Consider the following 16,957-nt stretch of genomic DNA (forward strand, 5'->3'; position numbering starts at 1 on the left):
CACAGCCCGACAAGTCAGCTCAAACTGGAGCGTCTCTTTTGACACAAACTCATCCAAGAGCTCGGCGAGGAAACAAGTCAATCTTAAACCCAAACGGACAAAACCGAGATGCAGCATTTGTCCACAAAGTTAAACCCAAGACTGAACAAAAACGCATGAGACGCTCACAGGAGTTCAGCTCGGACTAAACCATGTCGGAGCTGCTCGGAGTTGTGCGTAAAAGCAGCCGCGCACCGGACAGGAAGTGAACTAATTATTATTAAACCCCATCCCTCATTTCCATATCTAGCGTGAGTTGGCTGGACCGCAGCCAATCACCCACCGAAGGGCAGCAAGAGTCGTAAAAGCATTATCCTTCCTCCATCACAATTACACTGACATGCGCAATCTGCACACGGGCATCAACACCAGCCACCGTTCGCTTATTTCACCGACCCCGCTCCCTCCGAAGGGTCCCAGTCGCTGCTCGTAGATGAGTCGGCGGAAGGCAGCCGCGAGTCGCAGACAGAGATCAACATGTCCCGCCGCAAGCAAAGCAAGCCGCAGCACCACAAGTCCGAGGACGGAGCGACACAGACCGGACTCCTCTGCAGACATGGTACGTGTCCCGGAGGCTTTAAACCACTTTTACCGGGTTTACTTCAGCTGCGCTAACAGACCACCAAGAGCCCCTGTCAGCTTCCTTTAAAGGGTTTTATATCGGAAGAGCATGTTAAAGTACAGGAATATGACACCGTTAACAATGAGGGTGTCTTTACGTCTAAAAATATCTAAAAGCTCTATTTCGATTGACTTTTATTTTTTACATTTTAACATTATTTACTCTTCAGTTTGGAGTCTGCCAAATTAAACCTTAAAAAGTCTTAAAACAAGTCAAAGAAACTGTGTGATCTGGTCGCGAGAAGAGAATTTAATGGTGCACATTTTAATGTTCAGTTTTTAATGTTTTACCGAAAACTTCATTTTCATTAATGCTGAAGAGTTTGAAGGCGATAAGCAGAAACAGGGCCTGTAGTGAACTACACCTCCAGGATGCAAAGAGCCACCAGACGAGGAGGGATCGTTTCTGCAGATTGTGTTTGAGGTTATTCTGTGTTTTGGCTCGAGGCCTTCCTGTCAACTATTGAAAGTTTCACATTTTAATGAGATTAGAAACCAAAGTAATCTGAAATGAAAACGTGGCCTTAACGAAATCGTGTAGTAGTGTAGTGTATTTACTTACATGGGGACTCCTGTATTTTGCTTAATTAACAAGTCTTATATTTTCAATACAAATTGTTTCATAAATAATATGAAAAACAAATGAAATGAGATTAAATGGATCTTAACATCCAGTTTTTCTTAATCTTAACGTTTGCTGGGAGTGTATGAAATGATTGTTAAAATGATCAGCCCTGTACACATTATTTGTAACTAGATCTCACCTCGTCAGCACATTGCCAGCCTGTGTTATGGTACACCAGATGCCTAACATCATTTCTAATATTTTAATATTTAATTAAACAATTTAATTTTGTCCTAATGCACGTGCAGGAAATCCCGGATGTTATTTGAACCTTTTAATCAACACTAACAGCTGAGCGCTAACTCATATCAACACCAATAAATTCACCGTTTAACTATTGGATGTGTGTTTAACCAAAATTGACTGAATTTTAAACAGAATTTGGCCTGCACTCCATAAATTTGGTGCAAGATCTCTGAGAAAATGTGTTTACATCGTACCAGGCTTTAACTGACTGGTTCATAAATCTAAATGAATCTAATGTAATATGATTCATTTCACATATATGTATTTATTTATATCAATATCGACTTTTTTGATCATTTATGGCACAAGCCTCTCAAAAGCAAAAGGCCTGCAAAAGACCAAGACAATTTCACGCATTAATTCACATCATCACCATCACAGTTCTTGTTCCATGTTTTTCAGTAAAGTTACTTGTCACTTTATTATTATTTGTGGCTGTGAAAAGGTGTCGAGTGTGGCGGAGGCCCTCCCACCGCCCTGCAGCCAGGCGGGGGGCTCCGCCACTCTGAGATGGGCTTTGATTGAGCCTGCTGACTTAACCTTTGTCAGCCTCACCCTGCAAGGGGCAAGTGCTCCATGTCTGGATCATAATACAATTAGTACATCTGAACCGTTGACCTTTGCGGCCCAGAGGTCACACAGAGAGGCAAAGAGGCATTAACGCTGGCCTGAGAGTCTGTTTGCTTTTCAGCTGTAGCTTCATGGGTTTTTATTTTTTTCCCTCTCATCGCCAAACTACACAGCAAGAAACATAAATCTGTTTTCTGCTCCTAACATTATGGATTGAGTGCGGGTGACATTTTAAAACAAATTTCTATCAGTGTTATTATATTTGGAAATATGTTCAGAGCTTTAAATCAAAACTGATGTTTTCTTTGTTTTTTCTGGAAGTGAATCTTACAAAGCGCAGACAAAGTCCTGAGCTAAAACAGTGAAAGTGTTTTCGCGCCTGTGTTTGCTGAATCGCCTTGGTGATCTTCAGACCACCCACTTGGTGAGCCAGCGTCTCTGATTATTTACTGACGAGTTTGACTTTTAAATAGATTTTACTCACTCTGCTGTGGTCACACTCGTCTTTTCTAAACTGAAAGATAAAAGTTTAAAATCAGTTTTTATTATCTCAGATGTGAGACAGCTGGAAGATAAAGCCTGTGATGTATTAACAAACGTATTGCTCATTAATACAGAGGTTGCAATGTGTGTTTGCGTGAGGATTTGTTGGTATAATTGTACACCAGACGTCTCACTCTGTGTTTATCTGGGGCACACTGGGACTCTTTCAGGTGGTGAAACATAGTGATAATTGGAGTGCATTGACTACACTTGGAAACACATACACACAACCTACACACACACACACACACACACACACACACACACACACACACATGCATGTTAAATTCAGCACAAACACACGCACGTTTAAATAGCTTTATGTCCACTGATTTACTTTAAGAACAAAGGTGCAGCACATTTGTCGCACACACACACACACACACACACACACACACACACACACATCTTTAGTGTCTTATTTTATGGTTCATGATTATGTGGCAGAAATAAAATTATTTTTCATAAAATAAGTAAATTATGGTCATACTGCAAACAAAAATGTTGAATTAAAAAAATATATTTAATTGCATCGTCGTACCTAAACGTCATAATATCCACCTTTCTACTTTTGGTCCTTTTTAAATTGTTATTCTTAAATTGGTGCAGAGAAGCGCAAGTGTATGTAACGATCATTTACTATTGATTTCCCCAAATCTTTCCATCTGGTATTGCTGTCTGTTTCCTAATGGTGCAAAGCCTGAACAGATGCAACAGTGACTCTAAAGTGTAAAATCTTTTCTCAAGAAACGTCACATATCAGCTACTGAAAGACGACGAAATGAAACTGTGATGTCAAACAGAAGGAAAAAAAGAGTCTTATTGAAATGTGTTAGACGTGTGATAAGTGTTGTACACAGGTTGTTTTTACAGATATAACCAAACGTAATCATTTGATGCCACACAAGTTAGAAATAAGAGCAACAAATCCATATGTTATGTCCTTTTCACATCAGCATATTCTGGGTCTCATTTTGCTTTAAATTTAGAGCATAATTACATTTAAAACCTTGCACATATCATTTAGATATTTACTGTAATAGAAACATTACACTTTCTATTGAAGCTGTGATATTATAGATTGAGTTGTTTCATTAAGATTAATACACGATGGATTGTGTGGTGTTGTTGATGCCTTCCTGGAAATGGGGAAACACAATTAAGTTGATCAGAGTCTGAGCATGATCAGTAATGGCAATAATAATCAATTTATAACACGTGTTTCAAACTGCTTGGAGTATCAAGTGGCTGCGATTTACTGCGTAAAAACACACCTCGATCACAGGGAAGTGTTTTACAGTTAAATCAGTGATTGTCAGCTGACTTCACATTATCTGAATGAACTTCAGGATTTCTGCTCAGTTAAAATGTTGTAATCTTTTTTAACAAAATGTGGTAAGCGCACAATTCTTTGAATAAAGATGAGACACATTACTGAATTGTATGAATGCACAAGAAAATCAATATACTGTATTGGATTTCATTATCTGTCTGAATGCACAATTGAAAGGTCAGATAACTTCATTGAACTTTATTGATTTTTTTCGGAAAGATTATTAACATCTGAAAACAGGGTGTGTGAGTTTAAAACCTTTTGTCAACACTTGAGAGTGATTTCATTATCTGTTGAATATGAATTTTAAGATTGAAAGTGGTATCACAAAATAGAAAATTAATCAACTGAACTTAACAGCTTTTTAAATAGTTTAGAAAACTATACAAAACTTTATTTCTATAATCTAATTTCAAATATAAATAGAGAAAAACAAAATAGTTAAAACTTGGGAAGTCGCCTCATATTATAATGTTACATATATATATATATACTGTATTTGTATTGGATGAAATATAGAAATCACAGCCGTTTTCTTATACAACAAATGAGCTGTTTCAGATGTGTTTTGCATCATTTTATAAACACTTCCTTGTAATTCAGCCTGACGTGTTTGCTGTCTTTGGACACTTTGGGATCTCTTGTGGAATTTTAAGTTCAGTGGGTTTGAACAATGCTTGACCACACAACATTTGGAGAGTTCGGAAAGATGGACCCCTCGTGTGTGTGTGTGTGTGTGTGGGGATTATTTACAATGTGATGAGGGAACATTTGTCCCTCTGGTGAAATATCAGCACAATAAATGATCAATTCTGCATTCTCAATCAGTCTTTTTTTCCCCCATGCTTTCAGGCATCGTGGAGGGCATGGAGAGAGAGGAGACCAAGGCTGGCTGCCACAGCAGTGAGGAAACACACATCTGTGACAAATGCTGCGCCGAGTTCTTCACTTGGACTGAACTGAGTGAGCATCAGAAAGTCTGCACTGAGGATCCCTTGGTGCTGATAGTGAAGGACAATGAGGGGATGCCAATTCCTGAGGAATCTCCTATCGGACCCTCTCCGGTTCCTAGTGTGGCGTCCAGTGACTTGTCTGCAGCACAGTCCACTGACGCTGGCTTTGAGCTGGGAGACACGCTGGTGAATGACAACGACAGTCTGGATAATTTAGAGGAAGGCGGGGAGCGGGATGAAGCCATGGAGCTTGAGCATTTCCCACAGGACAAATACACCACAACCTCCAGCCCTCAGCCTCCAGATTCAGCTGAGTCCACTTCCCCCCAGATGTCAGCTGCTGGCAGCTACAGCATGCCGAGTACAAACGTGACGCTGGAGATCCTTCACAGCACCAGGGTGGCTGTGGCCCAGTTCTCCCAGGGGATCAACAGCAGCGGTACTGGAGGGAAGGTAGCCTCAGCAGCCATCCCGGTGATCCTGGAGCACCTGCTGGCTCTGCAGCAACAACAGGTCCACCAGCTGCAGCTCATTGAGCAGATCTGCAGCCAGGTCGCCATCATGAACAGACAACCAACACAGGCAGCGTTAAACCCAGTCTCCAGGTCTCTGTCTCTGGCACCTAACCCTTTCCCTTCTCAAGGCATCATCCCTCCTCCCATCCTGCCACTGTCAGGAACGATGCCCTCAAACATCAACGGACAGGCTGCTGTTTCTTTGTCTTCTGTGCTTGAAATGTCACAAAGTCTCCCCTCACAAACTGTATGCGGGCAGTCCACCTTTAGAGATGTAACATGTACCTCAGCTTCCTCAGAAAATTCAACTCCATCTTTCTCCAGCTGCAGCAGCAGCATCTCCACGTTGTTGCCTCCTTACACAAGCGCACACACGGGCAGCATTAGCTGCACTCAGACGCCGAGCTCCTCCAGCCCACTCTCCCTGGGGCAGAGCGGCCTCCTCAGCTCACCCTCCAGCCTGCCATTTCTACCTCAGAGCCCCCCCAGCACCGTCATTTTCCCCAATCCCTTGGCTAGCATCGCCGCCACAGCTAATGCACTTGACCCTCTTGCAGCCCTGATGAAGCACAGGAAAGGGAAACTGCCTAACGTGTCCTTGTTCGAAACGAAGCCCAGCCCAGAGGAGCCCTTCTTCAAGCATAAATGCAGGTTCTGTGCCAAAGTGTTTGGCAGTGACAGCGCTCTGCAGATCCACCTGCGCTCCCATACAGGAGAGCGGCCCTTCAAATGCAACATCTGCGGCAATCGCTTTTCCACAAAAGGGAACTTAAAGGTGCACTTCCAGAGGCATAAAGAGAAGTATCCTCATGTTCAAATGAACCCCTACCCGGTGCCAGAATATCTAGACAATGTGCCAACAACTTCTGGGATTCCCTATGGTATGACCATCCCTCCAGAAAAACCTGTCTCCTCATGGCTGGATAGCAAACCTGTTGTAGCAACTCTGCCAGCCACTATGGGTCTTCCGCTTTCCTCCACTATTACCAGTATCGGAGGCTCAAATGACCCTGTAAGTGTAACACCATCCGTTAAATCTCCCTACCAGCCAGCTCCTTTTGAATGTGTATCTTTGTCACCTAACCACAGAGGCAGTGAGGCTCATTTCTCTCCTGTTTCAGAGTCTCCGCAGTCTAACCGTGAGACAGAAGCATCCAATATACTGAAAATAGAGGGGGTACACCTGCCCCAAAACTGCTCCCTGAGACTGAGAGCCAACCCAGTAACGGAGGCAACCAGCACTACGATCCCATCTGTGGCCACCACACCTGAACCTGTCACCTCAGCATCCCCCGTCTCTAACTCGCCACCCCTCTCGCTCAACTCAGACGAAACTAAATTCCCAACCGGTGGCTTCCTGGACTCTATGCAAACATCTGAAACATCAAAGCTTCAGCAGCTGGTGGAGAACATTGACAAAAAGATTATAGACCCCAACCAGTGCGTCCTCTGTCACCGCGTCCTCAGCTGTCAGAGCGCGCTAAAGATGCACTACCGCATTCACACCGGGGAGAGGCCCTTTAAATGTAAAGTGTGTGGCCGGGCTTTCACCACCAAAGGCAACCTGAAGGCTCACATTGGTGTTCACAGAGAAAATCCTCCTGTTCAGGTGCAACACTCGTGTCCCATTTGCCAGAAGAAGTTCACCAACGCTGTTGTCCTTCAGCAGCATATCCGAATGCACATGGTGGGGCAGATTCCAGACTCGACCCTGGTGGACGGGCTGCAGGAGGTAGACTGCGATATCTCGGTCAATGAGAGGAACTTTGACAGTCTCAGCAGCAATAGCAATGACCTCATTGATGATATTTCAATGGAGGACGATAATGAGGAAGAGGAAGAGGAGGTGGTAAATATGGAGGATCCATCTAAACCCTTGATCTCTGATTGTAATTCTCCTCCTAAGTCCTCCGCCGTTGTTTCAAGTATAGCTGCTCTGGAGAACCAAATGAGGATGATTGACTCTACTGTAAACCTGAATCACTCCTTTGGTATAAAATTCCTAACAAATGGTTTTAATGACAGCAGCCAATTCAATGTTAAATGCTCTTTATCAGAGAAAAGGGTGGAGAATTGCAGCGCAAACAGCCCAAATGTGTCAGACTCCTCCTGTTCGCCCCGTGTATCGGCGTCTCCTATTCAAAGCAACTCAGAAGGCATGACGATCAAATCACCTGCAGCGAACAACAACCGGCCAGAATCCCAAGAGGCTTTGGCAGCCTCAGTGAAGAGAGAGCAATCTGAGTCTCCTACCTCTGCATCAGCAGCTGCAGTGCCCCAAGAGCTGCGAGGAATACAGTCCAGCAAGCTATGTGAGAAAGATGAAACTGCTTATAGTATGTCATTCCAGCTGAGCAGAGAAAGAGGTACATTTTCAATGTTGTGTTAATTTCGCCTACTAAAGTCCAATGTGTTGTTCAAATACATTTCTTTTTAGGATGTCTAAATAATCTATTTAAAGTTTGAATAAGGCTATATTTTAAGCTACTGCACTTTCATCTTAGCTGCAGGTCAAAGCATCCCCAGTCTGGTTACCAGCACATCATCAGGCATTATAAAAACGGAGGTGAACGGTCACAGTCAACCAAACAACATGTCCGAAGGGCAGCACCCAGCATTTAGCATCCACATCCCCTCGGCTTACGCATCAGTGGGCAGCCCAGGAATGACCTCCCTGCTCGGCCCTGCTCCTCCTCGTCGAACACCGAAGCAGCACAACTGCAACGCCTGTGGGAAGAACTTCTCGTCAGCCAGCGCCCTACAGATCCATGAGCGCACACACACCGGAGAGAAACCATTTGTCTGCTCCATCTGCGGCAGAGCTTTCACCACGAAAGGCAATCTGAAGGTAGATAATGGATGTTTTTCTCTGTTTTGCTGTCTGGATTCGAGCTGATAGCTTTGTGGACATATCTGGCAGTAAATATCTCCCTTTTGTGAAATATTACATATTGTCACATGATGATGGAGCGTCCTCCACAGCTACAGCTAAAATAAACAAATGAATAATCTATCAATTTTAAAATTACATCTGTAGTGGGTCTAACTCTGCGTTGTGTTGTATAGTGTCTTCAGTATTTTAATGCAAGGCAGAATACGTGGCAACAACATAACCTCCCTGCAAATGTAGAGAAACGAACCATTCATAGGTTCTCTTGCATAATTTGCATGATTTATAATGCTCTGTTTATAGTTTAGCACCACATCTGTCCCATGATGTCTGTTTCTAGTTGTTTTCCTTTCCACCAAAAAATAAATAAATCTGAGGGAGACCATGAAGACTTCTGTTTTGCATGTCTATAGTCTATGGACCACTTGGGCTGTAACTTACTTAATTAATTATTTCCTTATTGACAAGTCTGCTGATTATTTTCTCCATTAATCAATTCATTGTTGTGTTTATAAAATGCCAGAAAATAGTGAAGCATGTCCATGACAATTTCTCAAAGCCCAAGGTGACAAATTTCTTGTTTTGTACACCCAACAGGCCGAAACCCAAAGATATTTTAGTTTCTATCATAAAAGACAAACAAAAGCTGCAAATCTTCACATTTGAGAAGCTGGAACCAGCAAATATTTGGAATTTTTGCTTGGCAAATCACTTAAACCATAAATCGTTGAGCTAATTGTTTCAGCTCTAAATCAAAACTGGCATTCAAAAGCCTTTGGTATTGTTAAATCTTGTAAACACATGAAATTATGTTTTGACATTCTCTTTAAAAATGTTTTCAATAAGCGTATCAATACATCAGTATATAGAACGGGGGAGTTTAGGTCAATAGTATAGTTGGCTTGGTATTTACTGGGACCGTCCATGCTAAACATTTTGCTTTTTCAAATAAAAGCATCCACCAAATTTAATATTTTATATGTCATTTTCAGGTTCATATGGGAACTCACATGTGGAACAACGCACCAGCCCGGAGAGGCCGGCGGCTGTCGGTTGAGAACCCCATGGCCCTGCTGGGTGGAGAGGCTGTGAAGTTTGGAGAGATGTTTCAGAAGGACCTGGCAGCTCGAGCGATGAATGTAGACCCTGGATTTTGGAACCGATACGCGACAGCTATCGCCAACAGCCTGGCCACGAAGAACAACGAGATCTCAGTGATTCAGAACAGAGGCATCTCTCAGCTTCACCCTCTGACTGCAGGCATGGACCGAGTGAGCACCGCAGGAAGTCCAATAACCAGTCGAACCAAGGCAGGCATGGACCTGGGAAATAATAGGCATTTTTCTATGCTGATTGATGACAGCAAAGAAATTGGAATCAATTGAAAAAAATCTGAATGGTGACTTGATACTTATGCAATCTATCATGGACATTAAAATATTTGTAAAAGACCTTGTTTGTTCTTATGTATTATATATAGACTTAAAAAAGAACTTTTTATCAATTGACAGAGAATAGTAGGGTATTCACATTTTGCTATTTTACTTTGCTGTCATTTGTGAATGTTTTTTTTTCTATACATTAAATAAGTTGTTTAACTTGTACCTGAGAATTCCTACGGTGCTTAGACGAATGGCTGCTCTGAAGAAGGGGACGTATGTTCAAATCAATAATGCAAAAAGTCTGCTATCTCCTCCGGACAGCTGCCCAGTACTGATAGCTGGTGCAAAGCACAAAACATGCTCATAAATACCCACACTTACGAGTTGCCATGAGCTATTGTTAATGTTATGGTGAGAAATTGTCATTCTTAAACAACAGTTGGACCGAATAAAAACTAGAACAAACTGCCTGTATGTTCAATTCACTACCTCTCTCTGTTTAAACACTGAAAGAGCTGACTTGTCTTTATGTTATTTCACAGAAATCAAATCAGACAAAAACGTTCAGCATACTGTAGATCCAGAACTACTTTTGCAAACTTTATCTCTCTCTTGGCCTTGTGCATTATGTAAGCAAGTAAGCACAATGTTTCTGCAAACTTCTGTATAACTTTACAGATGTGCACTTGCAAAATGCATTTGCATTAACATTTCCTTGGCTGTTTGTTTTGGGAGACACATTGATTAAAAACTGGTTGAGCTGATTTATCTAGAATATTATCTGGTACTTAAATGAAAAACAAAGTAAGACAAAGTGTTCAACTTTGTTCAACTAAGAAAATAGGTGGGTTTAAGGAAGAGATTAACTATTTGAATTATATGTGAAAAAACAGTCTCCACTCAAAGGTTTGCTCATCAGCTTTTTTTTTTGAGCTTTCAACTGCCTCTCACTGTCTTTATTAGCGGCTATCTGCTCTAAATTAGTTTTCAACCGTTTTCAACAGTTGGTATTACTATGCTTGACACCATGTGCAAAACTCTCATTAAAGCTCCATACAACACTTATTGTTATTTTTACCATATACTTTACATTGTGCTTGACCACACACCGTGATGAATGTCGGCAACGGGTAACTTAATGCTGCCTTTGGGTCTCTTGGAAAGCGCAAACTCCCTTTTGTTACATTCAATCAGGGCTACTTTTGCTAAGAAGACAGATTAAATGTTTATTTTGCACGGTTTTAAAAACCTACGTTGTCCTAAAGCGACGGAATGACGGAGAGAATATGGAAAATACAGGCTCTGTGCTGTCTAACCTTAAACCTCGTATCACAGTAGCGTTACGTCTTCTTTGTTCACGAGTCTTATAGTTACGATATTTTTGCACAGCAAGTGAATGCACCATAAATCCTAAAGGCTTTTTCAACGTGACGTCAGGAGGTGTCCTGCCCAGCCAAGATGGCTGACAGCATCCCGTTAAATCCGGTGCGGAAGAACTCGAAGAGAATCCCATATTACAACTCAGCCAGACTTTCAAGGTATGGAGGGGCTAGCTGGGCCGTGTCTTCGGTCGCGTACTGAAGAAACAACCGTTTGCCTAAAATGTTTATATTTCGCTGCCTCGCTTGCTCCCGGGGTCCGTGTCTGTGTGCGGGTCGTGGCTGTTAGCTTGTGTTGCTAGCACTACTGCTGACAGCTTCTTCGCATTTTCCCCTTTGACAGCTGCTCGGTTTGCTCACACCCTCACATATAAAGCTAAAAACCCGTCTAATGTTTAATGTGCCTTTACTTGTCCAATACTACAAACTCTATAACCTCTTAGTGTGCGTTAGCATGCGTTAGTGACAGATATATGTTGACTACTGCACTGCTCCGTCCCCTCTGACGTTTAACTTAAAGTCACATGATAATTCATCTGTGTTAAGTTCGTCACATGTTATAAAAGTGTTGTTGCATGCTGTAGTCATCATTCACCAGCTTGTTCATTTTTCAGACTGGACGAGGATGAGCTAATCAGGGTCAGGAATGGACAGGAAGTGAACTAGTCGCATGACCAGGTACTTTTAGACCAAGTAGTAGGTTGTTACTGACTGTTTACATAGTATAAGTGAATGTGGTTAATTGGTAGCCCATCTCAAATGTATCTACCGCAATTGGCTTTGCATGTAAGCCCCTCCTCTTGAGTTGTGATGTTTATCCACCTCACATTTTAATTTAGATTATAAGGGAAGCACCTCTGTCACTGTGTACTCCTGTCTCTTCTCTCAGTAATACAAAGTCATGTGACAGTTAATTGTTAAAGCTTCTCCACCGACACAGGAAGCAGTTGTTGGCAACGATGCCAGCAAACCTTTTTACAAACCAGCCCACGTTTCCTCTGTATTTAGAGTTGAATTATTATGTAATCAGATGTGGGAGTTAGCAAGAAAGACTGTGGCTATTAATGTACCTTGTTGACAAGTCCCAGCAGTGTGTAAACAAAGCACAAAAGCACAACAATTACGAAAAGTTGATGGTTGCTGGTGATTCATACATTTCCTCAAGCACAGTGGCTGCTGAGGCCAAAGCATCAAGAGTTGATTTGCAGGTTTGGATCCAAATCCAACAATTCAAAATTCACTTGATGTTTGCTCTACCTAACAACACTTATGATTATCCAATTTGTGTAATCCTTTTAGTCTACAGTCCCTGTCTGTTTAAATGCTTCCACTTGTTGTGGAGACTCTCCTCCCATATGTAGGTACAGTGTAGATCTTTTCTTTTCTTTGCAAACTTTTCAGCTTACCTTTCATCTGTCTTGAGGCCTGCCCAGTGCCCATGATTTTATGCGTGTATGTTGTGTTGTGTGTGTAATTTATGTTTCAGAAAGTGAATCACTTGATCCTCTCATTCCCAGCAAACTCGCACCCTCCCACAGCAGGAATCCATACACTCAGAGTTGCATGACTTTCATTGTTTTCAGTTTTATTCTTGACCGTACAGCATATTCTACCACGGTTGATATATTTATTTGGGCCAGTTAAATTGATAGGATTGGAACGGAAGGTTTCATAGACAGCTTCCTAAATCAGATGGGGGATTTAATGTTCCAGATTTAGAATTAAATCATCTCGCCACCCAAGGATTTTATTTGTGCCATATATCAGATATACAAAAGTAGGTTTATTCCCTGTAAATATTTGCTAGTTTGTTCTGAGCAATGCAAAATATTTCACCTACATACAAACTGTAACGAACTTATAACGAACTTTGATCTACTGTCATTCAGACAACAGTGGAGGAAATAATAATTTGACAACAACTGGCAGGATTTTGTTAAAACTTTTTTTTCAGAGTCTAGAATAAACTTTGTTTTGGACTTGTGATATTGGGATATTGTGAGATAATCAGACTGAATTGCCATTTTGTTTCACTTCATTATTCATTTCACTGTTTGAATTGCTGACAATGTTGGAGATGTGGGTGGAGATTAAGAGGTATGGAACCACATTTCTATAAATGAATGTATAGTAGTTACTACACAAGATAAAGTCTATAAATATAATAGTCATACAGCAGGGATCTGTGTTTTATGTAGCACTGCAGATTAAGCAATGCATGCTGTCTGAAATTGTTTTAAAAGTCATTAGGGTTTGGTTTAACTGGGGCGAAACTTGTTGCATATTTCGGGCTATATCACATGATGTGGTGACACACTGAAACTCTACACTGAACTCCACACAGGCCAACATGGTGCAAAGATAGATAACAAGTTGTTTCAGGACTGAAAGTGATCTTAATTAGAGTATCAGTATCTTTCTGGTTCTTAAACTGAAAAGTTGCAGGAACAGAAAGTCATGCTGCACCAGCTTGTTTTGCTTTGGCATGACGAGCAGCCCTGGAGGGCCGTATCAGTGAGAACTAGTATGGAAGGTGGATCTTAAGCGCATAATCCCTCTGATGCTAGTTTTATGCTCGTTCACATGTCCATGTAAATACAAGACATTTGACCATTCAGGCTTCTTATATTCCAGAGTTTTCAAAATTTAGATTTTTTTTGGCCTCGCCTACCCAACAGATCTGCCGTCACCCAAAAATATTGTTTTTTGTTTTCCTTTTAGAAGTCTGGAAATGAAGTTTAAAGTGCAGTCTGATTGAAACCTTTCCATAAATGTGCATTTGCATGCAGTTGAATGAAATCAAGCATTTTATTAAATTAAAATCACAGTTTAGCTTGTGAATGCAGTGATGTTTTGCAGTCGGCTTTTAAGTGTTGGGTGTTAAATCTCCCTGCCACAAATAATGGTGAGAAACGCAGTATTCACACCTCGGTAATATGTTCACTCATGTCAGTGCAAAATCTACGCCTATGTACACCTCTGTTGTTCAATTAATTATACTTCATTTGCTATGTTGTGAATCAGCTCTCGCAGAAGAATTTGTACATTTAAAACCAGGGTGTTATTTTTATCATCAGTCCTTGTTTTTTTCATATTCACACCCTGTGTGCAGAAAACACTAAAACATTCATCAGCAAATACTCGGCGAGTCTCAACACCTGCAGGTACCACCTTCTCAGACCCTCGCCAGGCTTTACAACAGCAAGAGTGATTTGCCTAGGTATAAAATGTGGTATGATTAGAAAGTCATTAGCCTGCTATGTTCTTCCTGTATGTTGGAGTGGGTTTTTCATTCAACAAGTGGTTGCTGGTAATGGAAGTAGGTCAGGCTTTGTAGACAGATGTGGCACCAGTATTTTGGTTCTGAAGGTCTTTTTAATATTCTTTATTGAAATATATCAGATATGAATGTTGACGTATTAGTGTCTGGATCAGTGTGATTTTTAAGCAGAAAAAGAATAGCATAAACTCCACTACATGCCAGCAGAATTACAATTCCTTTATTGTAACCAAGAGAGAAGCTCTTATAGTAAACCTGATATCCCCTTTGGCACCCAAAACTCATAACTCTCTTTTAGCTGTGTTTCAATAGAGGACTGAAAACTTTACTGTCTTTACTGAGTTTTAGGTGCATTTTTCTTTTTCATTTAAAGTTTGTTGTGGTTTTGATGTCTATGACCAGTTTGTTTTGATGTGAGACATAAACAGGTTTCTCGTCTCTGTATATGATTTACATCTTCTCCTTTAAGTTTTTTCATAGTTGTGCAGTGTAACGTATGAATTCCTTCTCTGTGTTGTCAGTTGATGGTGACTAAGCCAGTATTGTGAGCCCGTGTAGGTTTTTCCTGTTAAGCTACAGCCTCTCTTGATTCTTTAGAGGGGCCTCATGAATAAGACATTACGTGCTTCTCAAGAGAGTTTCCAGTGTTTCTTTATAATGTGAATAGGAGACGTACTCTACAGTACTTAGTGATAGAGGAACTGAGCCAACTATTCTAACTAGCTTTAACCTTGGCTTTTCTTCAGTCTTTTGCTAGATTTAGCACATCTGGGGCTTCATTCACTCTGTCTTGAATCTTGACACAATGTCCATCGTTGGGTACACTGCCTGTACAGTATGTAGATCATGTATAATTCAGCATGCATGTGGATTAAAAGAGGAGCTTATCTTAATAGGAGTAGAGTCATTTTTCAGAAGTGCAGAGTGTATAATTCTCGTTCAATACATTTCAAATATAAAATCATCGTGATTTAGTTTTTTTTTATGTGTATATTGTGACATCTGAAATTAACACATTCTGTCGCAATTCCATGTTCAGATCCTTTGTTTTACTGTACTCTGTCCTCACAGATACTCCACAGAAGATGAGCCCTCTAACCTGGATGAGATGCCTCTGATGATGTCGGAGGAAGGCTTTGAGAATGATGAGAGCGACTACCAGACGCTGCCCCGGGCCAGAGTCAATCAGAGACAGAGAGGCCTCGGCTGGTTCCTCCTGGGAGGGTGGAAAGTCCTCTGTGGCAGGTATTTTTACACCATTGCATTATTGTTGTTTGTATGTTTTTTCTTAATGACTTGGTCTTCTGTGGATGGTGAAGAAATGATGAACAGATCACATTCTAGTTACATGTAGCGGGACCTTTCCCCTTTCAGGAGAAACGTTTCTCAAACCATTTCTAAACAACAAAAACAAAATGAACTTAGATTTTAATTACATTTTCTTGCTATTATTCTGAAACAGATCTCTAAACATGGGCACAGGGTATCGGTTCATCATAGTCAAAGATGGGGGTTGATGATATATACCAGTAGAGATTTGGCAAAACCACCACCGGGGAGCTATCCATTACCGTCTCTGCTACATATTCGGGGCAGGCTATGTAGCAAATCAGGGCTGGATTCTTACATGATCTTGCGGATCCAGCAGCGTGATTTGGCTTACCACAGTGTCGCGTGACGTGAGAGCGACAGTTGTAGGTAGTAATGCACCTCTAAGCTGGTTTGCCAACGGCTGCAGAAGAAGAGAGTGACAAGAAAACGTGAAGGAGGAGAGTGAAATAATAAATACAGAGTATGAAGTATAGTATGGTTATTTTAAACCATTTCTTAATAGAATTTACAGAACTGTACATTACTGTGTTGTGATACTGTTACTGTGATATAAAATTACATATGCCGTGATAGAAGATTTTGGCCATATTGCCCACCCCTTGTCAAAGACAGAAAGAGAAATACATGGATATGTACTGCTGTTAAACCTAAATAAATTCCTTTACTGCACTGCACGTCATTTTCTATCTGTAGATTAGAGTTATTGTACTTCCATTTGGACCTTTTAACCACTCTGAAAGTTGTCAGTATTTTGTCATTCTGTAAATGTATGTGTAGTGTATAATGTCAGTAAGTATGCTCGTGATGATCAGTTTGGATTTCAAACGCTCCGGTAGTTGTGCATGAAGTGCAAAGAGAGGATAAGGGCATGTTTTTGGTCGAGTTCCTCGATGCGCACCATCAGTCCAAAAAGATTTTCAGGTCAAACAGAACGGTGCGGTTTATCCAGCTAATGATTAATTTGACAGGTTGTGCCCTCTAAAGATGCTCCTTTCTGGCTAATAGAAGAGTGTTTGTTTATGCCAGAACAATAAAGTGTAACATTTACAAACAAATGTTTGTGCAGCACTTCATTTACTGATGAAGGAATTTCACGGAATATTCTGTGTTTTTAGTGTCGTTTTGTTGTTAGTGGTGCATCTCCAGTTGAAGCTGCATATTGATCGCCCCTCCCCATCCCCCCCACTAATGAACAAATCGGATTTTTCACAGCTGACCAGTTTGATGCTTTCCAGTAATTTTATGTGTG

The 16,957-nt window shown here is 41.2% G+C and overlaps 2 protein-coding genes across 3 annotated transcripts in view; both read left to right on the top strand.

Moving 5' to 3' along the window:
- Positions 1-516: 516 nt before the first annotated feature.
- On the top strand, positions 517-9,756 carry sall3b (spalt-like transcription factor 3b). Its single transcript, XM_070921738.1, has 4 exons — positions 517-598; positions 4,830-7,811; positions 7,956-8,293; positions 9,328-9,756. The coding sequence occupies exons 1-4, from the start codon at positions 517-519 to the stop codon at positions 9,718-9,720; spliced, it is 3,795 nt and encodes a 1,264-aa protein (XP_070777839.1). The 3' UTR covers positions 9,721-9,756.
- A 1,419-nt stretch (positions 9,757-11,175) lies between these two features.
- The window catches only part of atp9b (ATPase phospholipid transporting 9B), a 37,306-nt gene continuing 31,524 nt past the window's right edge, over positions 11,176-16,957 (top strand). For both annotated transcript variants that reach the window (XM_070921343.1, XM_070921342.1), the window contains exons 1-2: positions 11,176-11,255; positions 15,448-15,621. In XM_070921343.1, coding sequence (XP_070777444.1) covers positions 11,176-11,255; positions 15,448-15,621 — 254 coding nt within the window. The remainder of the gene's footprint in view (positions 11,256-15,447; positions 15,622-16,957) is intronic.

Source organism: Enoplosus armatus, chromosome 16 (assembly GCF_043641665.1).
Source record: "Enoplosus armatus isolate fEnoArm2 chromosome 16, fEnoArm2.hap1, whole genome shotgun sequence".
In the NCBI taxonomy this organism is placed as follows: Eukaryota; Metazoa; Chordata; class Actinopteri; order Centrarchiformes; family Enoplosidae; genus Enoplosus; species Enoplosus armatus.